Raw genomic sequence first — 27,499 nt, forward strand, 5'->3', positions numbered from 1 at the left:
ACAAGATTCCAATCAAACCTGACTGTATGAACTGCACTCTGAAATCCCATGTTTCTAGTATTCCAAGGATTGCCAAATTAAGCCATCTCAGTTCCTTGTGTGTTTTTCTTTTAACTCAACTTAAGTGCTGTCTGCCCTGTACATTGAAAACAAGGTTTTGGAAACTGTAATATGGTAAGTTAAAAAAAAAAGAAAAGAAAAAATTTCTTCTCACTCCCTGTAAATGAGGTTGAAAGGAAACAAAAAGCAACAAAACCTTAGTCAACAGAATCAAGATTTTTGGATCTCTGAACATACAAAGGGAATAGAGCTGATTAGTTGCAAGGTGCAGTTTCTCTTTACAGGTAATATTTTTCCAAGCAGAATGATGCTTCGCACCTGTCCTGTAATTAGATGCCAGGCTTGTGTACTATGCTGAAAGAAAAAAAGACTAAGAAAGTGTCTTGATCATTCCAAAGTTCAGTGCCTCCTAAAGAGTGCCTATAGCTGTTCTGTAGCAATTTTAGCTCCATTTATACAGGTATCTTACTGTTGTCCCTACCTACTCCATCTGCTGTGTTTGTCTCTGTCAAATATCAATGATACCTGAGTCTAAAAGACTACATTCCTGCTGTAGGCAGGAAGCGGGGAGTGGGGAATAATGAATTCTTCCCTAACAAATTGTTCCCAGGCACCAGAGCCTTTAAAATGTCTATCACAGAACTATCTTCATGCATTTTAAGCATCCTTCATATTAAGGATCCAGATATTTTTATTTGATATAAAGAACAAATGCTCAGAAGCCGAATAATCTGAAACAGACTTCTACAGTGTCCTGTATTCTCAAGCACTGAAAAGAAAACCCTCAGACTACTGAAGGCCTGACATGGTAGACTGCTACAAAGTTCTGTCAACCAGATTCCCTCTCACATTTCACAGGCTGGTCACCAGTAGCTCTTATGCATAATCTGTAAACCACATTTTTAAAGCAACAAGGGACCCTTCAAAATGAAAAAACAGATACACATTTTACACATCTCTCAATACTGTGAAAACTGAAAGCATTGACTTAGAGAAGAGGAAAGGTACGTGCTTAGGGACAAAATTCCAAATTAAGATACCCTCAAGAGATACTATATGCTGGTTTGAAATAAAACTTCCACCTCATAAAATGTTAATATTAGGGCTTTAGGCAGACATTAAGGTCAGGACAGATGTGCTGCCTAACATGTACAAGACTCTCACTTTCCAGAAGGCCAATAAACGCCTTTGGGTAACTAAAAAGCAGTTACAGAAGATGGCAGTACTTTGTTCACAAATATGCATGTTGGCAAGTCAAGCAATAGGAAGAGGTTGCTCAGGAGAGAAGTTGACCTGGATACAAGTGAAAAAGAAAATTCAGTGGGAGAGCAATTAAATACTGGAACAGACTGCTTAGAGAGATGTTAGAATCTCCCTTACTGGGAATATTCAAGACTCAGCTTGATGGAAGCCTGCATAACCTGAACTGGGGCCCTGCTTTCAATAGAAGGTTGGACCACATGCTCTCTGGCATCTCCTTTCATCCCAGACTTTGCTGAAATTCTAACATTTTGTTCCAAGATCCAAAACTCAGACTGTGAAAGACTGACACTGTAGTTCTTGGAGTAGCAGTGACTTGAACTACAGCTGCACGCAGTGAAAAACTGACAAACTGAAATTGCAATCCCACTGATGAGGAGGGGAAAAAAAGAGATGCTTCTTTTCTCAGTAGCTAGATTTGACAAATTAGGAATATCCTCATCCTATCAACTGAGTATCTGCAGATCATAAAGCCTGTCTGATCTGTGTGACTTAATTTGGTAGTTATCCCTTCAAATCTGTTAACAACTGTCTTGTTTTAACAGCGCAAATTTCTTCTTTAGCAGAAGAAACAACTCAACAAATTCCAGTCTTTCCCATCATTATGCCCTGGGTTTTTTCCTACTGGAATGTGAATTCCATACAAGAGTGCATTTGTCAGAATGAAGGACCTTCCCCAAGGAAAGGAATGTAACTCATTTGCAAAAAGCAGGGATTAGTAATTATTTAAAGGCAACCCATCTGCCCCTAGAGATGTACCGGCCACACAGATGAAGGGCCGGTTTAATCTCTTCAAAAGTAAATCTCTGTAAGATCCCAAATTAAAATGTTTACATGGGAGAAGAAAGCTTGATCCTTGAGTCCAGAAATGGTGGAGTTTATTTTGGTGTTGCCACTATGTCATGACAGTGAAAAGCTATTTAAAGACACTGACCTGACAAGCTGGTACAGTTTTAGATGCATCCATCTAAACTAAAAAAAAAAGCAAAATGGTGCTACATCTGGCCACATACACCAATAACCGCTTTATTGTTAGAGCTTTTAACAATTGTGGACAGTCTTGCCATGGAGTTGGCCCCCCCTAGATGTTTCAGTCTGCATCAGACGTACATGGTGCATTATTTTCCTTGGGATTTTGAAGGATTATTAGTCATATTGTCTCTAACCTTTTTGAAATGAACTGTTCTAAGGGCAAACATTAGCATATGAAAACATTTCCTCACAGCGTTTTGCTTCCTTTACTGTGCTATATCACAAGGAGCATGATATATGAAGAAGGCAAACAAATATAGTTTTGATCCTTGGGTGCTAATAATGCTAAAGAGCTATTTTGACAGAACTGCTGAAAGGGCTAAAATATTTTTAACTTTCCTAGTTCCAGTATTCGTGTAACTATAAAACACAATTAATTTTGATGCTGAAGTTAGAGAATCCTGGGCACATACTTCCAAAGTGTTGTACATTCCTTTCATTCTTAGAGAATCTAAAGGATTTTTATACCCTGACATGATTTATCTTTTTGAGGCTCATTTGGGTAGCCATGCAGGTTGTCAACAGGATTTCTTCCCATAGCAAGTGACCATATTCTATGTTAAAGTAGCATTACCTGCTGTAACTCCAAGGAAAAAAAACTTGCTACATCTGAAATGCCCAGGATACCATTCCTATGGATTTAAAAAGTAATAAGCGATTCTACTGCTCCTAACAGGATCAGATGTCCTTGAGATTTTCAGACATGTTATTTCAGCATGTCAGTACAGTTAAGTAGACACATAAGGCTGCTACAAGAGTTAAGGGGGATGAACATATAGAAAATTAGATTAATTTTCTTTTTAAGCTCCAAAAGAAATAGTGGCACTGATAAACTTAAGTCATTCAGCGGTCAATTCTAGTTTATCCTGGTAGCCTCTGTCTCCACACTTAATAAAAAAAAAAAATTCCCTCTTAGCTATAAATGAAGTTGCAACATGGCAACAGTAACAGATCCTGGCAACTCTTCCTTCCCCAAATCATGTAACTTATTCTCGCTCTGGATTTCTAAGGAAGTAAGATTTATGCATCCAGACTGCCTTTGGTGAAACCTGAGGGAAGGGAGCAGGCAGGGTGCTGTAGGAGCCCTGGAAACCCAAGCCAGCGCTCAGCAGCATGTGTTTGGAATATCAATAGCATGAAGGCAGAGCAGTGTGCGAGGCTGACCTGGAGCTTGCACAAAGGATGGGCACACACAGGGCTGGGCTCACATTCTGCACAACCTTTCACCCTGCACAGCCCTGTCACAGGGGCAGAGGGGAGATCCTACAGTCTGGGCAGGGCACAACAGGGGAAGAGAGAGGTTTGTAATGAGCTCAGCCATCCAAAAGAAAATCAGAACTCATTCATTCTGCTCTTGGCAGAATTTTAAACAGTAACAGACAGAACTGGAGCTGGGCAGTCACACCTTCAGCTCTAACAGTGTGTGGAGTAGCCTCAAGCACACATCACAATAGCAGCAGAAAGTGAATTTCTGCTCAGTGTGCTCTGTCCTTCAAACTCCATGACCTGGGCAAGGGGTTTAAAGTGGCCCTGCAGAGATGGCAGGAGCAAGGCTGTGTGCCCTGCTCAGAAGGAGTTCTAGGACCACAGCTGCCATTTTCAGCACCACAGACTAGCCTCTCTTTTCAATACTTCTCTCCCCACTTTGGTTTAGGATATATGCTCCAGATAGCACATATTCTCCTGATTTAACAGTTCTCCAAGTTTAATATAATTTTATTTTCTCTTTATGTGTCTAAACTCATCGCCCCCTTATTTTTCTGCTCTGAGGCTCACAATTCCCAGCTTGTTTTCAAAGCTCATTAAGAGAATTTTCTCTCTCCCTCTGTCATATCATTAACAGAAATGTTACAAAACTCCAGTCTAACTCCCAACCTACATAACCATTGCACTACTGCTGATAATCAGCTCCTGTTTATATTTCACCCAATTTTTTTCTTCCTACCCAAGTGAATTTCAATTAATCTTCATGTTAGGAAGTAAACATACACCTACTTCCCTCTTGATTCACTAAAATCATTAATTTTGCAATTCTATCAAAAAAAGCAATTACATTGTCTGGCAAGATTTATTCTTTATGAACTCATGTTGTTACTGCTTACAATTCTGTCACCCTGCAGACTCTGAGTTTGCATCCTCTTTTAATATCAGGCCCATTATTTTACCAGTGGTTATACTTTCAGGACAGTAATTGCTAAGAAAAACCTTGGCTTTCTTCTGAAGGTCAACATTATAGTTTCCAGTCCTCACTCATACTGACATTTCATTTTAGCTACCATCTCACAAAAACAGTAATCACATTATAATGGCACAGCAAGAAGGCTCACCAAACACAAACCATTTAAACTGAGGGGTAAGAAAGAGGGAAAACTCAATCTTTTTTTTTCACATACTCCCTTTGTCACTCCTTAACATTAAATGAAATTTTAACAGTCAGCCTTCTGCTACAATAAAACATTCAGGGATACTATTTGTACTTGCAGAATGATGCAGGGTAAAAGGGACCCCTTGAGATCACCTAGTCCAACCCATGGTCGGAGCAGAGCAAGCTTCAAAGTTGTATCATATTACTTAAGACCTTGTCCAGCAGAATTTGGAGAACTTCCAAGGTTGATGATTCCACAGCTTCCTAGAGCAACTTCTTCCCACAGCAGCACCCCCAGGAAAAGCTTTTTTCCTCACCTCCATTCAGGACTTACAGAGGCACCAATTGTGACCACTGGCTCTTGTCCTCCCTGAGGATTTCTGAGAAGAACCTGTCTTCTCTACCACACTACCTAAGTAAAGAAAGGTTATGAAAATCAGCCTGCTCTTCCAGCTAAATCAGTCCAGCTACCTACACCTTCTCAACAGTATGTGCTCCAGACTCTTTGGAATCTCCTTGTGGCCCTTCACTGCATTTGTTTGTCAGCATCAACCTGTTACTGGGAAGACCAGCCCTGGGTACTGCCTGCTGTTGCCTCACGAGCACTGAGCATCAGGAAACAGAGATAATCTCCCCCATTGCTATTGTAAGGCACCTGACTGCATTTTCTCAATCTCAGTTTTCCAGGTTTTCTCACAGCGGTAACTTTTATTATTGACTGTCCTTGAACACCATGCAGAGGATTTCTAATTGCACTGAAAATCCAGCCTTTGAATTGATGCATTCAGTGAAGCTGGTCTTTAATAAACCAAATTACAGAATTTTCACTTGATCTCTACAAGCCTGTGTATACTTCTAACCAGTTTTCTACCATCAACTAAGCAACAACTGAGCAGCGTGAAAAGCAGCTTGAGAAAGTGGGTAACACATGGAGGGGAAGACATTTGACCAAAGCCTTGTATTTGTACCCCAGTGCTAGAGAAGCAAAGACAGGGCAGTAGCAGACCGAATCATCAGCATTCAGTGAGGAAAAGCTAACTTGCAAGTCTCAAAGGTGGTAACAGCTGCCAAGCAGAGTGACAGAGAGAAGGGCTGCAACAAACAGGCCAGGTAAGGAAAGAGAGATTCAGACATGGAATTTCCTAGAAGTGCAAATACCTGCAACAGGACAAAAACCAATACTGTAAGGTGGAAAGAGTGTTGTTATGCCTGAGGGAAAGCAGCACAAGAGGGAGAAAAAAGCAGGGCAGACAGCAGCATGCAGCTGTAGCGGTTCAGAAGGTTCATGTTTTAATAAGCCAGGAAATGGTAAAAACACACAAAACTGGAAGATCTTCTCATATGTATCCTTAAAGCCCAGCAAGATCAAGTTTTACCTTGGCTGAACTTTTAAACATTTTCTGTGCTGCTGTTCATATCAGATTGGGAAAGAGATTTCCCAATACTGGCCATATCATAAGGACCATGGAAGAGAAGACAAAGAGTGAAGATGGTCTGTTTTTTCTGGTTTTTTATGCTCTTTCACGAACCAAGAAAAAACAAGGTTAATGCACTCCTGGTACACAGCACAGACCAATTGCTCCAGTGCTAATAAGAATTAATAAATAAAGGGGCAGTGCTGGCCAGGAGACCATAAAGGGACATATGAATTATACAGATCTTTTGCTTTTCAATTTCAGTTCATGGGTTTGTTTTAAGATGTATCTATCAGCCACTGTTTTCCATTCTGCTTTAGTAGTGATGTCCTGATGAACACAGAATAGTTCTGGTTTAGTTTAGGAGTAACATAGACTAATTTTACTCTCAGGATGTTTATTGCATTCATTTAGTGGCTTAATAGAGAAGCTGAAAAAACAAACAGCAAGAAAACGGGAGGGCTTAAAAAGATGTCTCTTTGCAAACATCTGAGGGCTATTATAAAACAGAGTCTATGTGCTACACTTACTACAAGTTAAAGAAGTTCCTCTCTTACAAGAGGCCAGCTGGTTGGAGCAGTGTCCTGGGAGGCCAGGCAGAATGCTGGTTCTGGCTCCAGGAGAAACAGAAATACAGAGTATGGCAGCTGAGAGGGGAGTTCTTTGAGACCAAGAAGTGAAGAAAGTGGTATCTAGCCCTGTGACTATCTCATCAAAAAAAGTATAACCTAATGTAGTTTTCTTCACTTCCGGTACTATCAAAGTTCTTGGAAAAGGGTTCAGGCACTAAGGGACATCTACAAATACTTCAAAAACATTTCCAGCATGGTTATATAATACAAGAAGTGCACTTCTATGGTTGGCAACACACTGAGATTTATTTTGGAAAACTGTGCCTGGAAGGTTTCTGTGCCAAACTTCATGGTGTGTCATCCATTGTTTTACATTCCAGCTTCACAGTTCAGGATCACCAGGTGAGTTACAATGCAAGTGGATGACACAAAATCCACTAGAAGTTATTTTTAGATAAATACACTTTTATCACTTTTCAGCATTTGTAATGGCATTCTGCACACTCAGCAGAACCAGCTGTGTACTTCTCTGCAGCCTGCATTCATAATTAGATTAGTCAAGCCATTTTATAAGGATGGAGTTCAGGCATCCATCCTAGAATTCAGGCATCCTGTGTCCTGGAAAAGTTTAGTGGAGACAGACCAAAGCTCTTATTCAACAGCAAGATAGAGAAAGGCCAATAAGAAGCACCAAAAGAAGACTAAGACATATAAGTGCAAGCCTAGTGCCAGTTGCTAGCACTGGCAAACCTCTAATAATATTGTGTTAATACTCATTTGTGTAAAAGATACCAAATTATTTGTGAACTTCTTTGTTCTCAAATGTCCACCAAAAAAAACCCATACACACCAAACCAACCCCATTTCCACCCCTCCTCCCATCAACAATATTTAAATTTCAGATTTCCAGCTGTAAAGCTAGAAAGAGTAACAAGAACTTACTAAGAGCTGCCAAACCTGCCATTAAGGCAAGGCGATACAGGTTCATGTCCCCACATCCAGCCAGTAGCAAGACCACGCACATATTTCAAATGCACACATACACTTACACAGAATATCATGGAATCACAGAAGTGGTGGGGTTGAAAAAGACCCTGAAGGTCATTGAGTCCAACAATTAACCTGCCACTGCCAAGTTCACACTAAACCACGTCCCTAAGTGCCACATCTACATATCTTTCAATTACCTCCAGGGATGGTGACTCTACCACTTTCCTGGGCAGCCTGTCCCCACGCTGGACAGCCCTTTCAGTGAAAAAATTTTTCCTAAAATTCAATCTAAACCTCCTGCAGGCACAACTTCACATAGATATAAACAGTAGGCTTGATCCTGTGCTACTCACTGGCTGATCAAGAAGAAAGCTCATCAGAGTGAAATTTGTACTGTTTGCACACATATACAACATGGATCCCTCCAATTGCTGGCCTCAGATGCTTGGTCAGTCCAGTATTAAGACCCTGGTCTCCACTGTTGCTGACACAGGTGATAACCCATGAAGCCTGCAAAACCCCTCCTGTGGTTTGTGCTGTGATCTCTGGCCATGGTTCTACTTGCTGGCACTTAGCCTAAATGCATCCACAGGGAAAAGGAAGCACCTTACCCACAGGAGCAGTCAGAAATAGAATAAGAATATAAGGTGAACTACAGTGATTAGACACAGGGCATGGCCAGCGAATGGAGAGGAGGGAAGGGGGGAAGGGGAAGGGGGGAAGGGGGGGAAGGGGAAGAGGAAGAGAGATTTCAGTCAGAAGGGACCTTTGGCAATCACCTAATCCAACTGTCTGACCTCTTCTGGGGTGACTGAAAGTTGAAGTATGTTATTAAGCTCATGGTCCAAATGCCCTTTAAACACTGAGAGGCTTAGGATATCAACCCCCTCTCTAGGAAGCCTGTTCCAGTGTCTGACCATCCTCTTGGGAAATAAATGTTTCCTGATGTCAAGTCTAAACCTCCCCTAATGCAGCTTTGAAACATTCCCCCTTGTACTATCACAGGATGACAGGGAGAAAGCATCAGCACTTCCCTCTCCAATTCCCCTCCTCAGGGAGCTGCAGAGCAAGGGGGTCACCTGTCAGCCTCTCTTCTCCACATTGGACAAACCCAGAGCCCTCAGCCACTCCTCCCAGGACACACCTTCCAGCCCCTTCACCAGCTTTGTTTCCCTCCTCTGCACACATTCAGAGACTTTCACACTCCTCTGAGGTGGTGGTGCCCAGAGCTGCTGCCGGCACTCCGGGTGAGGCCGCACCAGCGCTGAGCACAGCGGATGATCCCCCCTGTGCCCGGCTGGGCTCTGTGTTTGATGCCCCCAGGACACGGCTCCTGCTCTCTGGGCTGCCCGGGCACACCCTGCTGACCCTCACTGAGCTGCTGCCCCCAGCACCCCCAGGGCCCTCCCTGCAGGGCGCTCTGCAGACACTCCTGGCACAGTTTGTACCTGTGCCTGCACTTACTCCATCCCAGGTGCAGGATCTGGCACTGGTTCCTGTTAAATTTCATGCCAGGATGACTGCAAAAGAACTGACTGGTCTCTCATGTTGATTCATCTGGACACGTTTTACATACACACCAGTGGCTGACCTGTGACAGTCTGGGGAGAAGTCATTCCCTTTGCATCACTTTGGGTTGGTTGGGTTCTCTCACCTTCTGCACCTTTATGTTTATGACCCTTTTATCACATAACTTAACAGCATCCTCTCTAATTTGGCATGAATCAATCCAAGACTGCACTGTGCTTAACCATTTCACTGATTTCTTCCACAGATCAATCAAGGGAAACTGGGCAGGCCATAAAGGTTATAATGAACATCTTGCAACTTGATAAAAATAATCTAAATCTTTTGTTAAACACAGACTTTAAAATTTAGAACTTGCTCGTAAAAATTCATATCCTCTCCTACACTGAAGTTATGGTGTGTGTAGATATATACACACATATATTACATATAAATTAATAACGTTAGATATGAATGGAAGTATTTTGCTGTCTGCTGCCAGCAGGGACACTAAAGAAATAAATGTACAACCCCAGAGTTATTTTTTCCAGTGATTTGTTCCTTATGAGATATATTTTGGAACTGTGTACTCTTCAGGGAGGCACTGCCTTACCAACACACTTTCCCATGCTTTTAGAAGGACTTGCTACAAAGTTTCAAAGACCAAGTCAAATCAAGTATTTTCAATCCCTTCCTTCCTGTTGGGTTTTTTTGTTTGGTGATGAGGGTTGCACTTCATATAATCACAAAATGGTTTGGGTTGGAAGGGACATTAAAGATCATCTAGTTTCTCCCCCATGTCATGGGCAGGGACACCTTGCACTAGACGAGGCTGCTCACAGCCCCATCCAACCTAGCCTTGAACAATTCCAGGGATGGGGCATCCATGGCTTCTCCAGGCAACCTGCTCCAGTGCCTCATCATCCTCACAGTAAAGAATATCTTCTTTATATCTAATCTAAACCTACCCCCCTGTAGCACCTTGGAAAAGAAAGAGAGGGGGAAGTGACCTCCTACATATGAAGAAAAACATCAAAGAGAATTGGGTTTGCCCTGCAAGAGAAAAGGCCTAAGGCAAAGGAAGAAGCACTTTGGAGATCAGCAACAAACACTATGAACTGCAGAGCAACTGGAGGAGACTTGGCACAGGGAGGTACATTCAACAAGAAACACTGGGACTCACTGAAGTATAGATTGTGGGTGGAGGATGAGCATTTCTCAACATTATCAGGGTACATGGGAGAAAACTCTAGAATCTTATTTTAAGAAACCACTCTGTAGCAGCTTTCAAGCAAAGAGGACCCACACACCAAACCTATGGAGAACAAGGTGTATCTGTGCTGTCCTGTACATAGCTATTTATTCAACATCTTATGTCTGCAGTATCTTTCTAGGTTGCAGTGTTTTGGCAACTTAAAACCATTGTAATTCCAAAGTCTTGAGTTCCTCTGGTCTCCTCACTCCCTGCAGCATCCTTCCCTTCCCAGGTGTGGTATGAGACTCTTCAAGAAACTGAGCTGACCACGAACTATCCCTGTGAAAAAAAGCACCAGGGCAGCTCCAGAAGGCACTAGCACATAGAGGAAAGCATGCTCAGGGAAAAAGGGCTGGATCAAAGCAATCCCAGTTTGAGGTCAGTTTAAAAAGCTGGGCAACCACAACCTAAATGTGTCAATTCTGGAGTATGCACTTCCTGAATATTTTTGTGCAGCACACACTGCCTATTAGCCCTCCCATTTCATGGGTGGCAAAGAGATGTCAAGTAAATTGCCAGAGCTCTCACAGGAAACTCTGGCAGGAGCAGGAAGGTGAATTTAGGTTTGTCATGATTCAAGAAGAGCCTCATCCAACAACTGGGCCCTGTCACTTGAAGCTGTCCCTGCAGCAAAGAGCTGGAATGCTAAGAGACAAAGGAAGTGCTATTTTAAAGATTGGAAGCAGATACCCATATGAGAAAAGTGACTTTCCTGAAGTCAGTTGTAGCTGTTGACAGAACCACAGGCAAAAAATTAATTCAGAATTACAGAAATTTGTGTTTACAAGGCAGTCCTTGCCTAATATATAGACTCCTGAAATTGAGAGCAATCTTTTATCAAAAAAAATAACCCTTTAAGTTTTTCTTTTTTATGAGAAAGAAAACAACAGTTCAACAGATAACTGATGATTATTAGAACATATTCTGAGCAATATTTCAGTTTTGCTGCTCAGGTCTTGAGAAGACATCTTTTGGCAAAATCAGAAGCAGAACTTTCTGAAAAAAATTTGTATTAAGGGCACAGAGGAGAATAAAGTGACTATAAGTGCTTGTGCATTAAGTCACTTTCATAAGGTATTTGGGGTTTTTCTATATCTGTATCTAATAAGAAAAAGATGGGTTCTGTTATTTAGTTTAAATTAAAATAATAATATAGTGAAGTTATCTCACAACCAACAGACTCTCTGAACTTCCACCTCTTAGAACCCTAACAGCTTTTCCATTCTCCCCGTCACCTTTCTGAGCTTCTGATGATTCCCTTGCTGCTCCATCTATGGTAGTGGAGACAGTGCTTCACCAGAGGCCTTAGATGCTAAAGGGTATAAGGAAGCAGGTTATGCAAAAAGTATCTATTTCCAGCACAGGAATGTGGCCTGTAACTATCCCATGACAGGGAGCTCAGCTCAAATAGAAAGTGTAAGCCCAAGCATATCAAAGCACCAGGAGCACTGCATCCTGAGATAGCAGTGGGAAACCGGGGCAGTGGGGGCGGGGAGGAAGGGGACAGAATGAACAAGCACTTTAGTCTAAAAGAGGAAAGGAAACTCTCAGGCAGGTCCTGAAATTTTATAAGGGAGTCTGGAAGGCACCTCACAGCCTTAGACAGAAAGACATAGCATATAAAATATCAGGAAAAAAGGTCACAGAGAAAACTAATTTTAAAAAAATAGCTACAGTGATGGCCATTAATTCTCCAAGACAGAAGAGCAAATAGTACTAAAGCTCCTGGTTTAGCCTCAGCTTCTTAAGAGATCTCAGAGCTGAACAGCCTTACTTTCAGCATGCAAAGGTAATCAGCACTCTACAGCTCTTTCACAAAGAAAACTTATCTCAGTACACAGCGACAGGAATTACAGATTTTGAGGTGATCACATTTTAAAAAACCTATTCCTATATGTAGCCCTCCTGCAAAACTAAAATTAAGCAAAACAAAACTTGCATAGTCAAGTGCAAAAGTGTTTTGAAGGTCACATCCTTGAATGAGCTATGAACATTCAGGCTGTACATGCATCATAGGAACACTGATCTATCTTCATCCCAGTTCTCCCACTCTACGGACAAGAGAATTGCAGCTTTCCATTTGCAGAAAATGGGAATCATGCTGCCTATATAAGGACCCTTTGTTCTTACCATTTGATACGGTCTTTCACATTTGAAGCCAAAAGAGCTCAGCTCTGATCAGAACAGGATGTTAGAACATTCATGAATAGCTTTCACTTTCTCCATATACTCTTGCTCATGTGTGTGCAAGAACACCATGAAAACACCACGACAAATGGGAAATATTTAAGGAAATAATTCACAGTTAGAGGCTGCTTCCCTTATGGAAGAATCTAATCATGTAACACTTGAGGATACAGGCCCTGCAAGGAAGAATGTCAGGAACAATACTCTGAATGTCAAGCCAGTCACCTCCTGTCTCCTTGAAATCCAACATGGTCCTTGCATTTACCACAGAGCTTTTTTGTAATGCATAGCAAAATTCCTCACATCATTGTTTCCTACTAATCACATTCCTTGGATTTTAGTTGTAATTACAGTGGGACCTGCATCATGAACACAGGCTGTTATTTAACACAAAGTGTCCTGAAAAAATATAGGGTCTAAAACTGGACAGCCAGAAATGAAAAGCTTTCTGAACTTCACTGTGTCCAACTCACACACATTATAATGGAGAAACTACAACCCTTCACTTTCCCTCAACCAAGTGCTCCAAAACATCAAGTCCTAAAAGGCACTCCAGTATTATCACAGTTATGTCACTGCAGGCTGTCTTCAGAGCAGTGTTTGAACAGAACGCATTAATCGCAATTGAACAATGTGGAAAAAGCAAAATAGGTGCTCTTGGCTGTAGAGTGCAGCACACTCCCCTTGAAGACAATGGGATGGCATGCTAGGAAACAGGAAAAGCAGCTTCACACTGAATCCAGGTAAGGCAATCAACCAGTCACGAACCTTAATCCCATTGTTCCCTTAACTTTCAAGGAATCAGACTCACATCCAAGCAAAGCTGAACCATTCATTTATTACATCCATCCCTCCAAAAGCAGTATCAACATATACAGACATCTGCTCAGCAGGAAGCTGTATCCCAGTTCCAGCTCTGCCAGATGCTTCATGCCACAGCCACAGCTGGGAAACAGAAGAGATGGCCTGTAACTGCTTCCCAAGAGACCAGCAGAGAAAAAAAAAATAGTAGCTCTCACAATTCTGTGGGAAACATTTCATGTCTGTCAGACATCACAATAATTGCAGAAGTACCAATTCACTTTCCAGGGCTGTGCTCTCCATCTAAGTAGTTTGCACAAGACATGTTCCTAAAAACCTCCACGGCTGGAGGTTCTGCACTTTCTCAAGCAGCCTGTGCCAGGGCTGTCTTTTCCCTGGTGTCACAGCAGCCATGGCAAGCTCCCTTTGCTTTTAGCTTCTTGTCAGTGCTAAAATTTGGCAGCCTCAGCACTACTTTCTTTCCTACTTAGTATGCAAACCCAGTATAGTTTATTCTTACTACTATATTTGCTTTTAACATCTTGTTATGTGAAAACAAAATTGTAGTGTTTGTACAAAGTCTATTTGTAATCCATTACAGTCCTCTCTGAAACATACACGGTTATTTTTGGGCCACCTAAGTCCAAAGGAATTCAGTCTCCTGGGTCTCTTTCTGCATCAGCACCTCTGCTGACACCGCAAATAGGTACCAGGCAGCAAAACTGCATTTCTCCTCCACGGTGAGTCTCTACTTACTGAATACTGGTTGGGAGCTCATTTCTCACAGCCCACCAGAAAGTTATCAGCTGGCAACAGCTTTCAGACCTTACCACCTGGGCTGGATGCAAACAGTGATATGGACATGGAGAAACTGCTATAGATTATTATATACATGTCATAGGTCCTCCTGGAGTTTTTCACTTGAACACCATGGAAGGATGGGTTTAAGGGGAAGGTCAAAAGGCAAGCTGAATTGCTCTACAACGTGAAGGCTTTAAGAGCAATCCAGAGCACTATCTTTAAGGTTCTGTGTGTGCAATCTGCTCTTGGGCAGGGATGACTCAAAGAGGCTCTTTCAACCACCCTTAATTTAGCATTGCTCATAATCAGCATTCCTTCCACATCTATTTTATTGTAACAGTCTTCTACTTCAAGTACATGGCCAACAAGATCACATGGGATACAGCTGAAGCAAGCTTTAAACACAACAATCTTACCACAAAATATATTAAAATAGAAGGTTTGTTTATCCCATAGGACCTCATCTAAATGTTCACCAGACTGCTTGCATGAGCAAGGAGTGGGGAGAGGAGGGTGAGAATGAGAGAGAGATTCCCTCATGGAGAGACCACCCATTCACTATTCCTTTTCACAGCTGCTCTTGTGCAGAGGTTCCTTAGGTTTATTTCACAATGACAAAGTTTTGGGTTTACTTCAATTTTTTTTCCCCAGAAGACAGATAGATGATATTTATGTTTTTAGCTACAGCTTCTTACAAAATGACGTAATAAAAATCTCCCCAACCGTCACTTATATCATGTAACAATGAAAATTATGTTCCACATTCAGAAACTGAACCAACTGTTGCTGAAAAAAAAAACAAAAAAAAACCAAAAAAAACCCAAAAAAACCCATGTTGACTCCAAGGATGGGATATCATGGCAATTGTAACTGAGATGGATCAAAGCTGCTTGTCTTTTATGGTCTTCATTTGCAAAGGAGTGAACATAACCAGATTACTGGGATTGCAGTCCAGCTCAGTGTAGAAGGACATTAATTTTCTTTGCCTGGAAAAGGCTCTTAGCATTTTTTTATGTAATTACACCAAAGAACAAGTCAACTCTAGGACTAAAAGGGAGCAAACATGAAGAAAGAAACAGGAATAAACCTTCAGTGGGACTTGAACTTGGGAAAACAATCCCAGCATGTTCAGAATGAGCAATACCACTTTCACCTCCTCTGATTAAAGTTCACACTGCTCAGCTCTATGAAAGCATTTGAAACAGGAGGGAGGAAGGGAATCACAGCAGGATTGAGAGGGAATGTGTATTGCCTCTGATGAATGGCACAATGCCCAGGCAGCTGCTGCACAAATGCCAAAAGTGGGACCTTTGTTGCTTCAGCTGGATCCCTCCTGAAGTTTTGAATTACAGGCAGATACCTCACATTATGGGATTCTGCTGCAGCACAGCAATGCAGAGACTGCTTGCTACACGTGTCTTTTCCATTCTGAAACTGAAACCCTAATGGGAAACCAGCCTCTCCAAAAGCTTCACAGAGCAGCTAAAAAGTGTATTTCAGCACTTTTACACCAGACCTTGCAGGAATTAACATTATCCTGAATCTTTGTGCATCTTTCAAATGCAAAAGGCTGAATGCAGACAGCCACATTTTAAAATCAAAACCTGAAATAAGCAAAGGTGTATATAGTAATGAAAGGCAAATGGATTCTTTAAAATTCTCTGAACAATTTGGCAGGTGGTTGCTGCATTTTAAATATCAGACATGTAATTTTCCACATAGTAGGTAAGAAAATGAATCACAGAATCACAGAATACGGCAAGTTGGAAGGGATCCATAAGGATCAGCAAATCCAACACCCTGCTCCTCACAGGACTGCCTATAACTAGGTGCTATGACTAAGAGCTTTGGCCAGACACTCCTTAATTCTGACAGGTTTGATGCTGTGACCACTTCCCTGGGAAGCCTGTTCCTGTGACTGACCACCTTCTCTATGAAGAACCTGTTCCTAATGTCCAAGCTGAACTCCCCCCTTGCCTTTCATTTAATTTCATTGCATTGCATCGCATTTCATCGCATTGTGTCCTGTCACTGGTGACCAGAAAGACAACCAGGATTGTCCCATTCCAGGTGGAGAATATGGCACTTTCCCTTGCTAAATTTCATATGGTTGCTGACTCTCCAGCTGTCCAGATCTCTCTGTAAGGCTTCTCTGCCCTTAAGGGTGCCCACAGCTCCTCCTCATCAGCAAACTTTGTCAAGGTACATTTGATTCCAGTGTCCAGATAATTTATGAAGACATTATAGAGCACTGGCCCTAAAACTGAGTCATGGAGAACTCTACTGGCAACTGACTGCCAGGCTGACGTAACCCCATTTACTATAACCCCTTGAGCCCCACCTGACAGCCCTTTGCTCACTCCATGTCCTATGAACTTGTCTAGATGTGTGATGAACAGTTCATGCAGAGAGAGACTGTGAGAGACAGTATCTAAAGCTTTGATAAATTTACAAAAAATAAAAACTTCCTTTGGTCAACTAGGTGAGTGACTGTGTCATAAAAGGAAGTTAAGTTGGTTAAGCAGGACTTTCCCCATGTGAACCCATGCTGGTTATGAACAATGACTGCCTTGTCTCTCAATGCTTTAAGTAAATCAGACAACCAGATATATCTGCAAGTTCAAGGTATATTTTCACCTCAAACAAAATTATTAAAAATTCCAAGTTATGACAACTTCTAAGATCTAAAAACTGCCATGCTATTAAAATATTTTTAATTAGACAGACATATTCAAGTATTCCACGTATGCTATTAAATAAAGTGTAGACTAGAAGTGGGTGATATCACCTTTGACAGCAGCAGTATTTTCTGAGAAGCTACTGCTCTCACTGCAGCTTAAACAACTAGTTCTGTTTCATCACCACCTGTGCTGGTTTTGGCTGGGGTACAGTTAATTTTCTTCACAGTAGCTGGTGTGGGGCTGGTATGGGATCTGTGCTGGAAACAGTGCTGATAACAGAGTTTTTGGTTTTTTGGGGTTTTTTTTATTGCTAAATAGTGCTTGCACAGCATTAAGGCTCTTTCTGCTCCTCACCCCACCCCATCAGCAAGGAGGCTGTGGGAGCACAAGAAGTTGGGAGGGGACACAGCCAGGACAGCTGACCCAAGCTGACGCAAGTAATCTCCCAGACCTATAGACCTGCCTGCCCAAGGGAAGTGGTGAATGATTCCTTGTTTTGCTTTGCTTGAGTGCTCAGATTTTGCTTTCCCTATTAAAGAGTCTTTATCTCAACCCATGAGTTTTCTGTCTTTTCCATTTCCCATTCTCTCCACCAATCCACAGGGTGGAAGCTGCTGCATGGGACTTAGTTGATGGTTGGGGCTAAACCCCAACACAACCTCATATGAAGTGGTACACTAACAAATAAAAATTAAAAAAAAAAAAGAAGAAAAAAATACCTTGGTTCTTTGTAACTAAAAATACCCCAAACCTTGAAACACAGTGATAAGTTCCATTTTTATACTCCAACACAGTGACTAACAAACAAACTTCTATATATAATAGATTCTTTGCCTTAATGCTAATTTTAAATGCAAAGCATGTTTTCAGAAACATTATTCTTTAAGCCTCCAGCATAATTAATGTAGCCTTATATAACCATATAACAAATTTTTACAGTTTTAACTCATTTCCAGATTTCAAACCACGTCCGATTTTACATAATCCTAAATTAAATATTACACCAGCTAATAAGTAGTTTTTGAGGTTTTAACATAGTGCAAAACACATGGAAATTGAAATTCTTAATCAGCGGACCATTCATTATATGATGAGAAGCAGTAAAATTATTTTCCTATTTCCCACTCTCCCAGCCAAAACTAACACCAGAGCTAACACCAAATCTATTTTTCCCCAGAGAATAACAACTAAATTAATGATGGGGGGAAAAGATTAATCCGGATAAGTTCCATGTTATTTAACTTATCATAAAATTGGGAATTTAAAACCACATTACCAAAAAAAAAGCATTTTTCTCAGCAGGTTTTGGACTTTTGGATGTGTTTAATATAGCAGAATGATAAAGTTTGCTTTCACTGTATCCTGAAAATAGGCAGTTCTGCTGTGGACTTCTGGTTCTTCCATCCTTAAAAATTCTCAATTAATTCAGAAAGTGCTTGAATTACATTTTAAAAATATATGGATCTTCAAGTAATAATTTATTTCAAAATTAATCTGAAAGCTGTGATGCCACTACTCCCCAGTTACTGAAAATATCTATTTAGCCAGATCTGAGTTTTTTATTGTTATAAGTGGTAAAAACATGGACATAATCTTCCAAGCTTTCTTTAAGCAGCACAAATGAGAGAAAAAAGAGTGAAGCTGCTCATTCTTCCTTCTTTAGAGGTCTTCTTGATTTAGTAGAGGTCACTCTACTATAGGTAACTCTTTTGCAACTGTCAAGCTTTTTGCAGTTCTTTTACCTGTTTTATCAGATTTGGAATTAAATTTATTTTTGAAAATCCAGCACAGTTCCACAAAAGCCTGTGAGTCCACACACCTCACTTATATTACCTGAAAACTATCTATTTCACGGTAGGTATTGCTGACCAGCAATTTTCTAGAAGGCTGGGAAAACAGCATTAGTGTATCAGTTTATATAAACACCACTCTGTTCTGGCAGATAAATACTGCTACAGATGAATACTTTAGGTTTACTTAAAAAAATAAGTAAAATTACAAAATAAGAAAATACAGAGTGCTTAGAATTGGAAATATGATAAATAAAACCAGAGGATTTATGTGAAGTAAAAAAAAAAATTGTTAAGATACACCTATCACAACTTTAACTAGGAAGGTGACCTCAAATATTAAATGTCTGAGCTCTTATCAAAATTATAGCACAACTGGGACTTGGATTGCCAGTGTCATGCTGACCTGGAAAGAACTGCTAGCAAATAGCATCAGCTATTTATCTATAATTCCTCTCTCCCACTGCACTTTTTCCCATTTCGCATTTCAATGTTGATGGTGAGTGAGAAGCAGCTGAAGGGGCAACCACTTATGACTTGTCTTGTTAACACTGAATTTGCTCTCAGGGTCCTTATGTAAGGGAGTTATACAGGGTGTCAAGAAATGGCACAACAAAACATCTGTACCTTCCATCCTTCTCTACACTTTCTCTTCTCCAGCTCCATTGCTTCCACTTGGGACACTAAACCCAGCCTCATATCAAAGTGCCACAAGCTGTAGGCTACTAATAGGTAACTAATGAGGATTGGGACTAAACGAGCACAGGGAAGAACTGCTGAGTGATGGCTGCTACTTCTCAGTTTGTTACATCTGGGCTTGACATGGGCCATCTCAGCGTCATTTCTTTGTCCTACCACTGCCTGTCCAAGCTCTTTGGTTGGGTTACCTCTTCAGCCTGTTCTTAACAGCAGATGTAACTCGGTGGGGAATTTTAAAATTTTTTTTAAGTCTTTTTCATAGTTTACTCATATTTTTCATCTGGTCTGTCACATAAGGAAAGCCAAGTGCTTTGCTGGAAAAGCCAACCTGTTTGTAAGGGTGAGGACAAGAGAAGTGACTGCTTCTGTGCCAACAGCCTGTCAAGTTCTGTCCTTCTCTGCAGGCCTCACAACCCCCATGCCTCAGTGGACAGACAAGCTTTTCTACCAGAAGAGCTTTTCCACCTAGCTTATCTCCTACCAGTCAACCAGAAGATAGTCTGGATTCCTACAGCACAAACAATGCCCCCACACACACAGGAACCTGGTTTCCAAATAGGACATGGCCAAGCAGGTAGTCTCGGGTTCAGCTTGATGCTGTAGGTGTTCACACCCAAGTGCCAACCATCAGGTGGTACCACTGTGGTACTATGTGTACGCACAAGACCTAGTCATTTTCTGAGTATCTCTGTGCCAGAAATAATGATATCCCCACCCCCACTCATAGACAATGATTATAAATAATTATAGCAGGTTTAGCAGTCAGTTCAGATCCAACTGTTGGCCCTGCTCTTATACAGTCAATAAGAAGGGTTAACAGCAACAGAGGTCTCACCAAATTTTAACATTTGTTGGATTTTAACAGAGTTTGATCATGTAAGAACACTTTAAAATAAAGGATGTAAAACCAATACGATTTCTCCACAGAGAGCTACTCCCACATGCAGTGTTATGATCTATGACTTGACAGCACTTCATCATCTTGTGCAGGATTTTCTTCTTTTTTTTTAATACAGTAGCATAGTTTTATCTTTAACAATAGACTTAAGTAAAATTAAGTCATTCATTCTCTTAAATGGCGCTGCATCGTCAGCACCCTGTAATTATTTTAGTGTATGAATGCAATAGTTGAGAATAAAAGTCTTAAATTTATGCAATCTTACAGCACCTTTGGCATAAATCATATGCTCTCAGACATTTTGCATGATAATTTGGCCTGTACAAAGCCTGCCAGCTCTTGAAAATACCTTGTATTATAGACTACCCAGTAGAAGATTTGCTACATTTAATATACTCCTATCAGCCAGCACAATGTCTTTAAATTCAATATAAATTATCAGAATAATAAAATAAGTTCCAATTAAGTCCAAACTGCCAGCCAACTAGAGCAAAAAGATCTTACCTTAAAATAGTTCGTGCTTGTAGTTCTTATTACTGTGTCATTCTTGCATATAATTGCCTACCTGCTACAGGAGAGTGTACAATTGTACAATTACAACACATTCCCCTCCACATCGAGCTGACTAACCTTCAGGCTTGTCTACTGAGAGCAAAAATCCTAAAGCTCCTGAAATTCCCAAGGTGCTGTTTGTAGGGAGACCATGTCTTTCCATGCTCGGGGCTTCCATCAGCTACAGGTACCCCACCCTTTCAGTGCAGAAAGTTCCACTCCTAAGAGCTGAGGAATGGGGAAAAGCTTTCACCCAGCTCAGGCACCCAGCTGAGGGCAAAGAGGAAACTCCCCACATGCTCTGAGCACAGATAATGCACAGCTTCCTACACTCAGATAATGCACAGCTTCTTACACTCAGATAACGCACAGCTTCTTACACTCAGATAATGCACAGCTTCCTACACTCATGCTCCAACCACACTCCTGACAAAAGCCACAGCCCTGCCACACTGCAGCTAAAACCTGGAGCAACAGAACTCTCTTAAACCAAGGCATTGTTTAACCCTGTTTAAACCATAGAAGGTCCTCACCAGTTTGCTGACTGACTCCCACAGCAGTCCTTAGAAGGATTGAAAAGTCACAAAAGGACTGCAGGTATTCAAAATAATGACCCAGAAGGAACGTGAACTACCTAGCACTTCTCAGATGTTCTATTGAGTTCTCGAAACTGGATAACAAATAGATGATTTGGGGCTTTTTGAGAGAAAGTGTCAAAAGAGCGCTTCAGAAAAACATAGAAACCTCACCTCCCAAGTGCAACAAGGATTGGCAGTGGTCCAAGCAGAGACTACTGACTAACTTCTGAAATTTGACTGCTTTCAAGTTCTGAAATTCACACTTTGGGTTAATTTGTCAAACTGTCAATTATTCACAATCTTGTTACAAAATGTTTTAATATTAAAAAAAGGAAATATATTCAATTCTTCATTTTGTAAGTGCAAAAGTTCAAAAATGTTGGCCTAAACACAGTTCTATTGATAGAGTTCATTAGTGCATCTATTTTGAATCAAAAGAAACTGCAACGAGTGGTTTTGGGGATGAGACAAAAGACTAGAAATGAGATTAAATAAATTTGTGCAATTGTCTTGAAGGGGAAGAAAACTTTATATTCAATTTCAAGGTTACAACTAGATTTTATACTCAGTAACTGCTTTGCAATTTTTTTCCTAATTAAACTGGAAATCTCTTTGTTCTTGATTTAATTTTTGATACTGGCTTTTGAGGTTGAAAACTTTAGAACTGGGGGGAGAGGGAAGGCTTTTGGGTGAGATTCAATCACTAAACCTTAATAGAACCAATGACTCATGCAGGAAACAAAGGAAGAAACTAGTGTTACGATAATCCTACTTTGAGATTGAGTTTAAAACCTAGAAATAAAAATCTCCCTTAATACATGCAAGGATAAAGTGATACTATGTACCTTTAAAACAAGGTAGGAAAAGCACATTTCAACATATGCTTCTTTACCCAAATGGCACTGATCCATCATCATACCCTCAGTTAGTTATTCTTGGAGATACACTAACACTCAAAATAAAGAAGGCACTAAAGTTCCTGAGAGTGACAGGAAACTCAGCAGAGTAAGAAATTTTAGACAGAGTTATTTACAGATATTTTCCTGTGAGAAAAGAATGGTAAGAATGTAGCTTGAACATTAACAAATCCACTAAAACATCAGTCTGCCTGGCGGAGTCAGCAGATTTGGAGGGGGATTCAGTGGGGCTGGAAATTCAAACTTTAGCTTGTAATCAGAAAAATCCTACTTTAGAAATTTGAACCAGCAGCTAGAAACATGTAATATAATATAGAGCTCTCCTAAAATGGTACCCAGCTAGAGGGACCTTATACTATGTGAAGCCTGTGACTATTAAGCTTAAAAAAAAAAAAAAAAGTCAATGACACTGAAGCTCTTTATTATTCTGCAGGGACCTATTTGTGAGTGAGTGACATGGACAAAATCTTCAAATCTGCATTTCCTTCCTTTTCTTTCCTTGGGAAAAGTGCTGCAGATCGTATGTGCAATTCCTCCATTAGGACGCTGACAGAGCAGAAGTTTATCTGAAATAAATTTCCAACTGAAATAATCTATTCTATTCTAAAGATACACTTGTGGAAAATAAATTAGATCAACTGAATTTTAAAACATCATTCAAAATGCTTATTCAGATTGTTTATGAGGCAATTACACAGAATGCTTAGGTAACAGTTTAAATGAAATCAGTTATTAGTTGCTAATGTCTTACTCTCAAGTAGGAGTAGGAAGGCACTTGCAGTGTGGGGTTCTACAGGAGATCCAGCCCATAATCCTGTAACTACCCAAGAAGATCTTTGGGGTTTTTCTTAATGTGATTCAAGCATTTTCTTAATTCATTGAGAACTTTTAATTATGGAAGAAGAGAAGCTCAGTACAACACAGGAAGCCCAGAACTAACTGCTTCCCTGTTACTTTAGCATAGCAGAGAAATGTAAGACATGTTTCATTATTATTCTTCCACAGCACTTCCACATGCCTCAGGAACATCACTATGTAACCCTGATTTTCTGGAGTACCAGCAGTTTTCCAGGGAACACTGACAAATACAGCACACCACACAGCCACTGCTATGTGGTTCAGCCAAGGAGCAGCCCACATGTAAGTCAGTTTAGGCTTCTGGGAGAAAAAAAATATTTATTAAACAAGCAAATAAATAATGAAGATGAAGGAAGAGATTTGGGGATTATTAGGGAATATTTATTTGGCAGGAGAAAGCAAAGAGGACTTGATGAGACTTGTAAGAGATAAGTCTATTAAAAACATTGTTAGCAGAATGAACCAATTAAGTCCATATCCCCAAAGCAAGTTGGCAATCAGTTTTCAACACCTGTTTTCAGACCAGGGCTTGCAGAGTTTAAACACATTGTTTAAAGTGATCTCCCCAGAACCTCTAGGTCAATAAACACAAGGTAAAAATGCACTTTCAGGACTGCTTACTGTGAGCATTAGCCATAGCAGATGCGATTTTCAACCAGCAGCATTCAACACCAGGTGGAGGAGAGCTGGGCATTCTGTCCTGCATGGAGCTTATCAAAGCCACGTGGCCAATAAGTCGCAGACTGCTGAAGAGAGCAGGTCCCTCCTGACTAGTAAAAGTAAGAAACAGAAAGGTCCATCCAAGATAGTCATGAATCTATATTTATTTACCAAAAAAAAAAAAAAAAAAAAAAAAATCACATTTCCTTTAACTCAAAATGTGCTGAGCATTACTTATGTACTGGGAGATAACACCTGCAGCCCCTCAAGGCTTCCTAGAGGCTCATAAGGATTTCCAACTAGGATCTCCTTGACTTACAGGATGTAAAGAATGCATCAAAAGCAGTCATTTGAAGCATTTATTTCAGACTTTCTATTAGCAGGCACTCTCTAGCATAGGATATCCTTCCTGAATAATTAAAACATAGAAAGGTCACATACAGCCCTCATCAGCAGAGAAATCCAAGAGGCCTGAGGTGGAAGAAAACTTTTTTAAGCTTTACACCATGGAGTTAAACTGCATGCAGCAAACACTCTTTCTCTCTAGGCCACTTGGCAAGATCCTGCTTTCACTCTGAGCTACCAAAGTAAATGAGAATTTTGTGAAGCTGCATTTGCCACTGTCACTGTCTCCCCTTGACAAATTTGCAGATGATACAAAACCAAGAAGATTGACTGATAAACCAGATGATTATGCCACCATTCACAGGGACCTTAACAGGCTGGAGATATGAGCTCACAGTAACCTCACGAAAAGTGACAAAAGGAAATGCAAAGTCTTGTACCTGAAGAGGAATAACCCCATGCACCAGGATATGCTGGGGGCAGACAGACTAGCAAGTGCCCTAAACTCATGCATCATACAGAGAACTGAGAACTGCAGAACTGACACTGCAAAAGGAGTTGCATCTACTATCTCTTTACAAAGGATTTAATGAAACAAACACAACAGAAAAAAAGAAAAATATCTAGAATTATCAAAGTGTTGTGCAAATGCCCTTGACATTTTTTGAGAGGAAAGAATACAAGATGACAAGTCCAGTCAGAAGTACTTTGCCTTTAACTGTATTAGACTGCACAAGATAAGGCTGCATTTGCACAACAGAATTCACAATATGCATCCAATGCAGAAATGAGGCAATACATGATGGCATGGTGCTTTCAGTGCTCAGCTGTGCAAATAGAAGCTTTGCATCAGTGAACGCAGGTGTCCCTCCCATGACTTCATCCTATACATCCAAGGTCACATGGTTTATTTTGACACATAAATACACACATGAGGACTATGTGTGAAGAACAAACCAGTTCAGACTTGAAGGCGTATTCTGTTCCCTGGAATAAATTTCTCCTCACAGTGGTCCAGTAAGTTAAATCTACGGGCATTGTAGCCTGAGAAGAGTTAAGATCTCTATTAAAGAGAACCAGAGGGTAGCAAAGAAAACTGTAATTAACATCTATTTTAGGCCATTTTGTGGGAGCAAGATAGAACCATGCTATGAGTAACTTAGAACTCTGAGCTGACCCTCACATCCGAATTAAAATGCCCTGCCATGCCCAGCAGGAGTCCAGCAGAGACTCTTAATCATGGAGGACTGTAAGGAAAGAGCAAGGGCACTATCAGAGTTTTTTTTGCAAAGCCAAAGTAAATGCAAAATGGGTACCAGGCAGAAATGAAGACAGTGAGTAGAAAGAAATTCACAAAAGCCATTGATTCAAAATGCACACAAACCTAAAAATCAGCTGAAATCCCCCTCCCCCAACAGATATATAGATAAAGTATATTAGAATGAGCAGTGGTTTCATACCTGAAATCGTTTTTTAGCTAAGCCATCTAATATATGTTACAACTGTGACAGTGAGTGAGTGACATGGCACTAAAACTGCCAAAAGGAATGAATACTTTGGCATCCAGTGTTAAATCAAATGCTGATAAGGTTAACTACAGTGCAAAAGCATCTGAAAAGCAAAGCATGAGAACAAAAAGGCTTAACCACTTTCTGCCAGCAAGTCTGCAAACCTCATCCTTCAATATTTATGCATCTTATGTGTGCCTCTTACTGAGGAATTGACCCTTGCTGCAATCAAAGGTGTAAGTACTGCTTTGGCTGCAGACCATCTAACAATAATACACATGCAAAGCACACAAATTACATTCCCCTTAGCACAGAAGGGGCTGTGCTGCTAATGGGAAACAGTATTTGGAGACAATGATGAAATTCTAACAGCTGCAGCAGATTGAAGGGTGGAGGGGGGAAAGAAGAAAGAAAGCAGATAGAGATGGGGGAAACTAAAGGACTAGAGTCAAAGTAACAGCTGGGTAAAAACAGCCTAAGAGAGAGGCATTTTTGGAGTTCCCACATCCTTTTTATCCCTCTCATATTTTACCAGTTACAGCAAAAGAAGTAGTAGCTCATAAATAAACTAATCAGAATTGTTACCATCAACCCTGTGAGCTCATCGTTCATCACATCATGAATATTCTTTATAGAAGCACACAAACTCGCTGATGATAAACACTACAGAAAACACCTAAACAGAAAAACAAAAGCAAAGAAAGACAAGCATCTACCGCTGTCAAAATCTGCAAAGAGTTAAAAATTCTTGAATAAGAGTCATTAAAAGAAGATAAATGAGGGGGAAAAAATTCCACTCTGAGGGGGAATGATTGGTATCCAAAGGTCAGTGAGCCTACTTATTCACCTTTCTGTAGATGGTGATGATTTTGGAGTGGGACTACAGGTCTTAAAGTCCATGTATGTGTGCTGTCAGCAACTGCAGTGGGTGCGCAAGCCAGGGGCTACTTGCTTGCTAAAAAAGTAGCTAAGCTAGGTGGCTTGGCAGACAGCTATTCATGTATCTCTGGGAGTCAGGCAACTGGTAGAATTGGATTCTAGAGACATCAGGGTGGTCTTGGCCCCCTTTTGGACAGACTCAAATCCAGAATTCACCTGGAAGATCTGTTAGTGGATGGACTCTACATCCAAGGCTAACAACTGGAGGATCCACAATGCAGGGGATGCAGGAATGGGGGGCTGTCTGTGCTTGTCTGGGAGTGACAGGGTCTCTACCAGAAACAGAAGGGGGGCTGCAGCCCTGGGGACTTGTATGTTCAGGTCATTGAGAAATCCCTGGCAAAGGGCAATTTTCTCTTTTTCTGCCTCAGGAAAAATGAAAGCAAAAAACCAGCTCTCACCTTGATAAGGAGACAATTTAAATGCTCATGTCACCGACAAATTCCAGCATGTTCCTACTATGTCAGTTTGACAACCTACTTAAGTATGAACAGAGGAAACCATCATCTACTGATGGGAGGGTAGCAATGGGTAGAAGATGGAGGAGTTAACTCCAAGGCTACTTCCATACAATCAAGTATTCAGTACTAGGTAGCATCAGTGAAAATGCCTCAATTCCTTAGATGCACCAGTATACATACTCAGTGTTGGCAACTTCAGCTTGGCTGTACATGTTGGCTTTTTTAATTTTAGTTTGTACTAGTAAACTTAAGAGGGGTGGGAAGGGAGTGGAGATTCTGATTCTGGCTGTGAAAAATAAGCTTGAAAGAGTGAGCTTTAATGGGAAATAAAACAAAGGCAAATTAGCTTTAAAATCAAAAAGTATGAGT

The 27,499-nt window shown here is 40.7% G+C and overlaps 1 protein-coding gene across 4 annotated transcripts in view; it reads right to left on the reverse strand.

Moving 5' to 3' along the window:
• TSPAN9 (tetraspanin 9) overlaps positions 1-27,499 on the reverse strand; it is a 169,272-nt gene that overhangs the window by 103,545 nt on the left and 38,228 nt on the right. For 2 of the 4 annotated variants that reach the window (XM_032747271.3, XM_072926268.1), the window contains one exon: positions 23,839-23,987. The exons of the other annotated variants lie outside the window; for them this stretch is intronic. In XM_032747271.3, coding sequence (XP_032603162.1) covers positions 23,839-23,923 — 85 coding nt within the window. In that variant the 5' untranslated portion in view covers positions 23,924-23,987. Of the gene's footprint in view, positions 1-23,838; positions 23,988-27,499 lie in introns of those variants that run through there. 4 annotated transcript variants of the gene reach the window in all.

This window comes from Taeniopygia guttata, chromosome 1 (genome assembly GCF_048771995.1).
Source record: "Taeniopygia guttata chromosome 1, bTaeGut7.mat, whole genome shotgun sequence".
Taxonomy (NCBI): domain Eukaryota; kingdom Metazoa; phylum Chordata; class Aves; order Passeriformes; family Estrildidae; genus Taeniopygia; species Taeniopygia guttata.